The following is an 8719-nucleotide window of genomic DNA, read 5'->3' on the forward strand; positions in this document are numbered from 1 at the left end:
CCCTCAATGCTGATACAACAAATATAGGATCAGAGACGGCTAAGGTCGATCCAACAACGACAACAGGGGGAGACACCCTTCGACCACTTAGGTCAACGATCCCAACATCTGTACCGGCAATTCCAACCCTGGGACAAGTATACATTGTAACGACTCCTCCAACGACATCAACTATTTCTGGAGTTACTCCCGGTTCTTCCTCCCTACCTTATTTACCTTCTGGACATGACTTACTAGCCAGTGATAATATTAGCAGCCCCCCTATCAATGGCGATTGCGGGAGTAATATGAATTTGAACACAAACACGAACTGGAACCTTCAGGGAGAGGTTTCTTCTTCTTTTCAAATGATCCTCCAACTACTGAGTGAGCAGAAACGTGAAGCTCAAGTACATTACGAGCAGATGCGGGAAGATAGTAGAAGAACTCAATCATCCCTGCAGGAGATGTTTTGTAAATTAAATACTGTTTCACAGGATATCGAGGAACTTCAGCACAGAGTGGTTGTAACTGAGGAAAGATCAACCCGGTCGGAAGCTGTTGTAAACAAACATGATGCTCAGATTTGTCAAATGCAGGCAAAGTTGGAGGACCTGGAAAACAGGCAACGTAGACAGAACCTACGTGTTTTTGGAATACCAGAAGGGGCAGAAGGGGCTGATGCGAGAACATATATGGTTCATCTATTCCAGAAAGCTTTCCCCGATCTATCTGACTGGGATTGGGACTCTCAGATTCAGAGGGCGCATAGACTGTCACTAGTACAGAGAAACAAAGGGGGTAAATTTCCACGTCCAATACTGCTCTGCATTGGAAATTTTTTATTACGCCAAGCAATATCGATTAAAGCAAGACCAAATACCCCAGTTACCTCTGATTCTACCACATTTTTTGTAAGGTCTGATCTGAGTAAAATTACGATGGAGCGACGCTGGCGACTGAAACAATTTATTGACCCTATAAAAGAGCTAGGAGGTCAAGCTTTCCTACAAGAACCAGCTAAGCTGAAAGTTCTCTTCTTCTTTTTTGTATATATATATATATATATATATATATATATCACTATCAGGGACTCCTATTTAATTAACCACCAAAAGAATGGAAGAAATTGCAGTACTTTAGCTTACAGGATAACAAACATCACTTCTATCACTCTTCAGTAATTACCCCCAGGCCCAGCTCTAGGGTGGTGCAACTGGTGCAGCAGCACCTGGTGCTCACCTCGGGGGGAGGGGCGGGGGGGGGCAGGCATATTTAAAAATAACACTGATTTGCAAACCAAAACCACCTGCTGCAGAATTTAGTGTGTCCAGCTGTTTTCAGGCAACAATACAAATTTCAAGATAGCTCTGGTGATTAATGTTCCTGCTGGAGAGAGATCTGCGTTTTGTCTAGTTGAAGTTTCCACTCATGATAAAGTAGCTCAGAGGTTAGTATGCCTGCTGCAAAGACCACGCAAATCATCAAATTGTATTTTATGTGCATCACTCAGTAGGTTACTGCTTTTGTCACAGAGATCCTTTTGTTACTTGCAGTTCATAATTTGCACCCCATTATAGCACAGTAAGTTATGAACTGTGAACAAAGACATGCATGCAAACTGTATGGTATGGGTTAGAAAGTTATGTTTTTCCTCCCAGTCTTTCATTATCCTAATTGTGCTAAAAGGGGTTAATATGGCTAGAAATAATTTCGTATTAGTAAAGCCAACCACTGTGGTACGTTTTAAATCTTGAGTTTATGCTTCTCCAGACCAAACAGTCTTAAAATATACTGCCTACTAGTAACAATGACACGTGACTAGTACACTATTATCCTCATTGCCTTATGTAACAGTTCCTATAGACTGATTTACACACGTGAGATTTATTGGCTCTGTATAACGTGTGTGTGAGATGTAAAGTAGACTGACACCCTACACTGGTCTGAGTAGTGCTATAAAACAAAATAAATGTATGTGAAAGAGATGCTGTGGAAAGATGAGGGGTACTTGTGGATGTGGTAGTGAGGGAATTGGTGGAGAAAGAGGTTTGGGGGGGCGCCAACAAAGATTGTCACACTGGGTGCCACTAGGGCCAAAGCCGGCCCTGCCCACCCTACAACATACATAATTCTTTCTTGGAACTAGGGTTGAAATAATCAACCGTGTATTTTAAATTTTAAATTAATCTATTTACTTGCAAGGGATTTGCTGATGCCACAGACTGAGACTCTTACAATACAGTAGTCTTTCTCTCCACCATAATAACCGCTGACTACATCTTGCTTAGAAGCATACGTGAATAGTTAAAAGGCACTCTCTGGCACATTGCTACCCTTTATCATTTTGTAAAACGGCAACCCTCAATGTAAACCTGAATAAGTAGGAATTTTTCATTGTTGTGGTCCCCGTGAGATTAAAAAAGTAGACATAAATGTTAATTTAGGACACAACAACTGTGGAATGCTGTTGCTGGAGATTTTAACCCGTCTTTGTGACTCTTTCCTTAGGTACATGATTACCTCCGAAGCAAGCTGTGTTCGCTCTACGAGAATGACTGCATTTTCGATAAATTTGAATGTGTCTGGAATGGATCCGACAGGTAAGGAAGACCCGTGTTTTTCTAGAAAAGACAAGCGAAGTCCGATTTTATATGAGGCGAAACATGCAGTTTAGGACGCACCTGACCTGATTCCTTCCCACGCTAGCATTGCTATTATATTTAGCTCTTTTACGAAACCTTGGTTAGTGGAAACGTCTGCTAAACGCTGCTATTTGGTCTTCAAAAGTGTTTTAAAGACGTGGAAATTAGAGACGCCCCAATATGGCTTGCACTCAGCCAAGTACACGTCTCCCCCAATTCTATTGGTCTTTCCAAGTCCCTGCCTCTGTTCCTTTACGCCAGCCATGTAACTGGCAGCCGCGGCCTGTGCAGGTAAGAGCTGTGAGGCGGTGGGCCGGGTGGGTTGGGGGAAGTATTTCGACAGAGGATGACGAGGGAAAATTAATTAATTATGTTATATTCCCTCGTGGTCGTCTTTCGAATCCCCCGCCCAGCCCTGCAGGGGCCGCTTCTGGTAACTGGGGCAAGAACTTTCAGGGAGTAGTACAGGAAGAAGGATAGGGCACCAGGCACGTGAGAGCCGAAGAGCTCTCAGTGGAAGTCACTTAAGTGCAGCACAAGGCAAGAAACGTGGACGTTCGTTCCAGAAACATGTGTAAGGTTACATCGGTCTCTTTAAATCCAAGTGATTTGGTAGCCGTGGAATTTTCTGTATATTCTGTGTTCAGCTTACATTCCTTTTAACCCAATTGCTGCCTAATTTGCAGATTTCACAAAAATGTACCCTCTGGTTTTTATTTGCCATCAGTATCTAAACCCTTGCACAAAAAAATAAATATTTTGGAAACTTTCTAAACAAGCATTTGCAGTTCAATAGGTCTCGCATTACTGAAAGTTTGCGCTATTCGCATTGCATTATCTTTTGCATCGTCAATATCTCAAACTTTCAGTAATGCGAGACCTATTGCATTGCAAATGCTTTTTAAACGAAATAAAAAAACTGTGCCACCTAGTTGAAAAAAAATCGAATGTCTGTTTAAACGGTGCAAAAATGTTATGAAAAAAATAGCAAGCAAACTGGAGAGGTGCAGCGACAGAAGACAGGAGGCAGGGAGAGGGGCTGGAGAACGTAGATATAAAGAAAAGAAAAGCAGTGAACTTTTTAGGACAGCAAAAGAGGATGTCAGGAAGAAAAGAGAAAGTTTAATAAAGCTGGAAACTGCGGAGCCCTATGCTAAAGGAACCCTCACCTGGGTTTGATGTTCCTCCCTCCTGTGAGCACCTCTCTTTTCACACTTACAGGCTGGGACAAACGATCCCAACCAGTGCTTGAAATGGAAAAATAGAAGTGCAGGTACTCTGTACCAGAGTACCTGCTTGTATCTGAGAAGTGCTGGTACTCTCCAATTAAAAGTATAGAATTTCTCTTGAGAAGTGTCGGTACTCTCCCTCCCAAAATACAAAAGTGCCGGTACTCCGTACCGGACAGTACCAGCCCATTTAAAGCACTGATCCCAACCAAGTAAAGTGAACCCTGTTAGTGTCAGCTTTGATTTTTAGCAGAAGGTGGGGCTCAACACTAGAGCATGGCATCCAAAAAGACTTTACTGTCGGTGCAACGCAGGTCACTGCTTCCCCAGCACTGCAGAGGTCAGATCCCGGGCACAGTGAGCCACAAAGATGGCACATGAATGTCCAGTGCAGGGAGGGCCACGGGGGTGGCACTGATGTCATAGGGGCGGGCAAAAGGCGAGGAGGGTAAATCTCCCTCGCACAAAAAGCGAGAGTAGCAGCAGAAACTGAAACAACTAAAAGCTATTATTTTTTTCTGAATATAAAAGCGAGCACCGTGCTCAAACAAAGCATGGCACCCATGTTACAAATATGAAAGTGGGTGCTGTGCATGTAAAAGTTAAGCACATGGTGCCTGTGAAGTGACTTGCATTTTTTACAATGTGAATACGGCGAACCGTGCATAAAAAAGGCATGTTGATGCGATTGTTTAAGTGAAAGCGTGGCATGGGGCACTTTAAAAAATAGAGTTTATATTTGGTAACCGGAATATGGCGAACCACGCATAAAGAAAGGGTAGTGCCACCATTGTTAAAGTGAAAGCTTAAATTAACAACAACAAAAACAGCAAGATCAAGTAGTGTTGGGGGGGGGGCATAGCAAATGAAGCTGCAAGAAGTAAAGTAAACAGAACAGCATCCTAGGAGAGGTGGTCAAGCAATGTTGTAGGAGGGTGGGGGCGTGGCTAAGGAAGCTGCCAGAATGAAAGTAAACAGAACAATTAAGGAGCAGAGGCACGCTAATGAAAAGTAGAGTGCAGTCAATGGTCTCCAAATAACCCTGAAAAGTAAGTACATGTAACAGAGGCTGTCCTCATGGGAGGTAACAATAGAAGAAGGGGAGGTACTAAACAGGAAGAAGGCGGGACTACTAACACGATAAACCAATGAAATAAAAAGAATTCCCAAAACACTGCAAGTAGCCAATAAAATGTATGGGCAGAACATAGGCGGAGCATCATACCCATATCCTGAATACAGCATGTCTGGAAGAGACCGCGCAAGCGCTGCCTAGGAAAGCCCTAAAAACAGAACAGCAACCTTTCCCAGCTTTTCACCACCATTGAATTTTTTTGTTGTATTTTGCAGTGTTATTATGACCGGGTCCTACAACAACTTCTTTCGAATGTTTGATCGTAACACCAAGCGTGACGTCACCCTGGAAGCATCGCGGGAGAACAGCAAGCCACGAGCCATCCTCAAACCCCGCAAGGTGTGCATGGGCGGGAAGCGGAGAAAAGACGAAATTAGCGTGGACAGCCTGGACTTTAGTAAAAAAATCTTGCACACAGCCTGGCACCCTTCAGAGAACATTATAGCAGTGGCGGCCACAAACAACCTGTATATATTTCAAGACAAGGTCAACTAGGATGCTTGCCTATCCAAGCGCTCCATTTTAAGGATCTCTCGCCCCAGTTTTTCCCCACTATTTTTTTGTGTGATTTTCTTCTGATGCAAAAAAATAACAAAAATAGCTGTTTACGATGATTGTATCTTGGCAGCCAGCAAAACAAGCTCAACCATACCCTCCCAAGATATGTGCACTTGCTGTGGGGTGCAGAAGCGGAGTGTATCCCTTCCACCCTGCACTACTAACCTAGGTCGTCTGAATCTTGAATACCTGCAGTGCTCTTTCGTTGCTGAGGTCTTTTTGGCATCAGTCATGGAAACTACAGAGCACGGGCCCAAGCCAAAGACCTCAAATTCAATTTTTTATAATAAATCCGAATGAATAAAAAAAAGTACTTTTCTCTTGATCGAAAAGAAAACCTTCCCCTGATTTTTCCCCCCCCTGTAATAATTGCTCTATTTGACAGCATTTCTGTTTCCAGGTCCATGTTGTATTTATTTTTACTTGTGTATGTTTGTATAGTTATTAATTTAACCTGGCCCGTCTGTTCGTGAGACAGCGGTAGTTACCTAAACACACAAACGTCGTCATGGCTGGTGGCTTCCAAACCACCCTTTGCCATTAAATGTGATTTCTATTCTCATGAAACATACATGGAGCCCTGCAAAGAATTCATCAAGGATGAGGAACAATGAACACTGCGGTGCCTTGACAGCACTTGAGAACACCTTTCCATGCGTGCGTCGATCAACAAACCAAAATCAACTCTTTCCATCAGCATCTTGTACGCAATCCATCTTTTTACTGAATGTTTCCGTTTGCCCCCCGCCCCATTGCATGTCCTATTTAACTATTAATTTATTGATTCGTTTTTTAAAAGAAAGTCATTTATTTATACAAGGAAACAATCTTAAGAGAAGCATTCAATGCAATTTTCAAATGTCTCATTGGAAGAGGTTATTAATGGACTACTATGTCACAACAAATGGACACTTCTGTTTGCATGACGAGGCTGGCTCCCTTTTATATCGCGACCTGGAGGATGATCATTCAGGTACTTTAATGGACAGAAAAATAGCTGATAATAAAAAAAACTGCTTTATTCATCTTGGGTGAAGTGAGTTTGATGACATTCTACAACACAATGGAAATTTAAATTCATAAGTACTACCACTATAAACGGATAGGTGCTTTCTTTCCATGCCCATTTGTATTATGTTATTTCTGTTTGTAGTGTATGGAGACACAAGGGACACCCTACTCACAAGGAGCCAGGGTACTTACAATTAAACAAAAAAACTGAGGTTCCTGTGGACACTCAACGATTGATATTTCTATAAATATCGGCGCAATCGCAGTGAAACGGATGTACAGAGATGTCCGAGAGAAAAAAGACATATAACACAGAGTGTGTAGAGAAAAAAGGTAGTTTATATAATAAATCCACATTGCTGTAGAATCCAGTGTAAAGTGTTCTAAGTGAAAGTGAATCCTATCAATATGGATTGTGAATCTTTGTGACATAAAAAACAAGGTTTCAATATTTGTACAGAAACGACCACAGAAACCTCTTTTTTTTGTGTTCAATTATTTCTGTTTGTAGGGCATGTACATCATCTGGTAGGTCATCCTGGCTTCTGTGAAGAGGGGAGTGTGGCTACTGGTCTGTTTTGGCGCTCATTTGAAGGGCCAGATTTTTAATTTTTTCCAGAACTCAAGGATGGAGCTCTGATGTGATAGAGGGGCTCGTTTCAGGCTTTGGAGACAAGGTAGGGGACTGCTCGGCCTCCAGTTGTGGCCTAGCGGCTGCTTAGGAGGTGGCTGGCCGAGGTGTGGAAGAGAATGTAGTTGTTGAGGTATGCTGGGCCTTGTTGTATAGTGCTTTGTCGGTGTGTGTGTGGGTTAAAAAGTGTGCACTGGTGGATTGGGATCCAGTGGAGGTGCTTGGTTATGTGAGTTTGAGTGTGAGTCTTGCGGCTGGGCTCTGTATAACTTGGAGCATTTTGGGGAGTTGAGCAGTTATGCCAATGTAGAGGGCGTTGCCACAGTCGAGAAGGTGTTTCACATTAATGTAGTTAGCCAGCCGAGACGTTAAAGAGTTTCTCCAGGACTTTGGCTCCGTAGGGGAGGAAGGGGATGAGACTGTAGTTGGCCAAGGCAGTGGGCCACCTAAGGTTTCATGAGCAGCGGTAGGATGGTTTCATGTTTCTAGATGTCCAGGAAAATAGAGATGAGGAGGGAAAAGTTGATAATGGGTGTAACAGCTGTGCCCTTTGATGAAGATGTAGTGTAGACACAGATCCAATGGATCTCTGAAGTGGATGGTGCAGATGGTGTTGGAGGTTTCCATGATGGTGATGGCTTGCCTACAGGTCATTGTGGTTTCTAGGGTGTTTCTGTCGTTGGAGTGCAGGACTTCATGGGTGCAGAGGTCCGGTTGGAGGGGCAAGGTTGTTGTAGATGGTGTTGGTTTAGTTCATGAAATAGTAGGAGAGTTGTGTGAAGAGTTCCATGGATGGGGTAATGGTCGTGGAGCTGACTGGTGGAGACGCGGTTTCCTTCACAATGGTGAAGATTTTTCTGGAGGTGTTAGAGCGGTTTTAGATCCTTTCAGTGAGGGCTAGGTGATTGGTGGTTTTGTGGTGCTGGTGGTAGATCTAGAGGGGTGGTTTGGGGGCATATCTGTTGGCATTGTCATGGGAGTGGCACTACTGTCTTTCTAGCTACTTGCAGTGATGCTTAATGATCCGGAGGTCCTTATTGTACCAGCTTACTTGTAGCTTGGATCAGGGTGATGGGTTGTTCACAGAGATGTCAGGGAATCCACACAGGAGTCGATCCACCTGTTGAAGTTTGTAATGTAGCTTGCTCGCTTGTTGTGATGGGAAGGGACTGGAGATCCAGATGCCCTCAAAAAAATTATTCCATTGGCATCAAGCAATCTGGCTGTAGGTGGTTGGTGAGGAAGTAGTCCGTCCAGGTGAGCGGAGTAAGCGTGTCTACTATGATTTTGAGAAAATTGGTGAAGATGGGGTTCAGAAAGTGTCCAGCCATGTGGGTGGGGTCCTTCTCACACTGGATGAGTACTAAGATGCTGAGGACTTACAGAAGAATGGTGGAGTTGTGAATCAATCTGATCTTCTAAGTTGACCTTGAGATCACCCACTAGAATGAAGGATTGTAATGCAAGGGCCAGAGGGATGATGAAATCAGCAAGAGTGGAGCTGACATTGGATCTGGATCCAGACAGGCGG

At 43.5% G+C, this 8719-nt stretch overlaps 1 protein-coding gene across 1 annotated transcript in view; it reads left to right on the forward strand.

The window, feature by feature from the left end:
• PPP2R2B (protein phosphatase 2 regulatory subunit Bbeta) overlaps positions 1-6571 on the forward strand; it is a 304244-nt gene extending 297673 nt beyond the window's left edge. The window contains exons 8-9 of the mRNA XM_078653298.1: positions 2491-2582; positions 5204-6571. Coding sequence (XP_078509424.1) covers positions 2491-2582; positions 5204-5483 — 372 coding nt within the window. The 3' untranslated portion in view covers positions 5484-6571. The remainder of the gene's footprint in view (positions 1-2490; positions 2583-5203) is intronic.
• Positions 6572-8719: the final 2148 nt, after the last annotated feature.

Source organism: Lissotriton helveticus, chromosome 7 (genome assembly GCF_964261635.1).
Source record: "Lissotriton helveticus chromosome 7, aLisHel1.1, whole genome shotgun sequence".
NCBI lineage: Eukaryota > Metazoa > Chordata > Amphibia > Caudata > Salamandridae > Lissotriton > Lissotriton helveticus.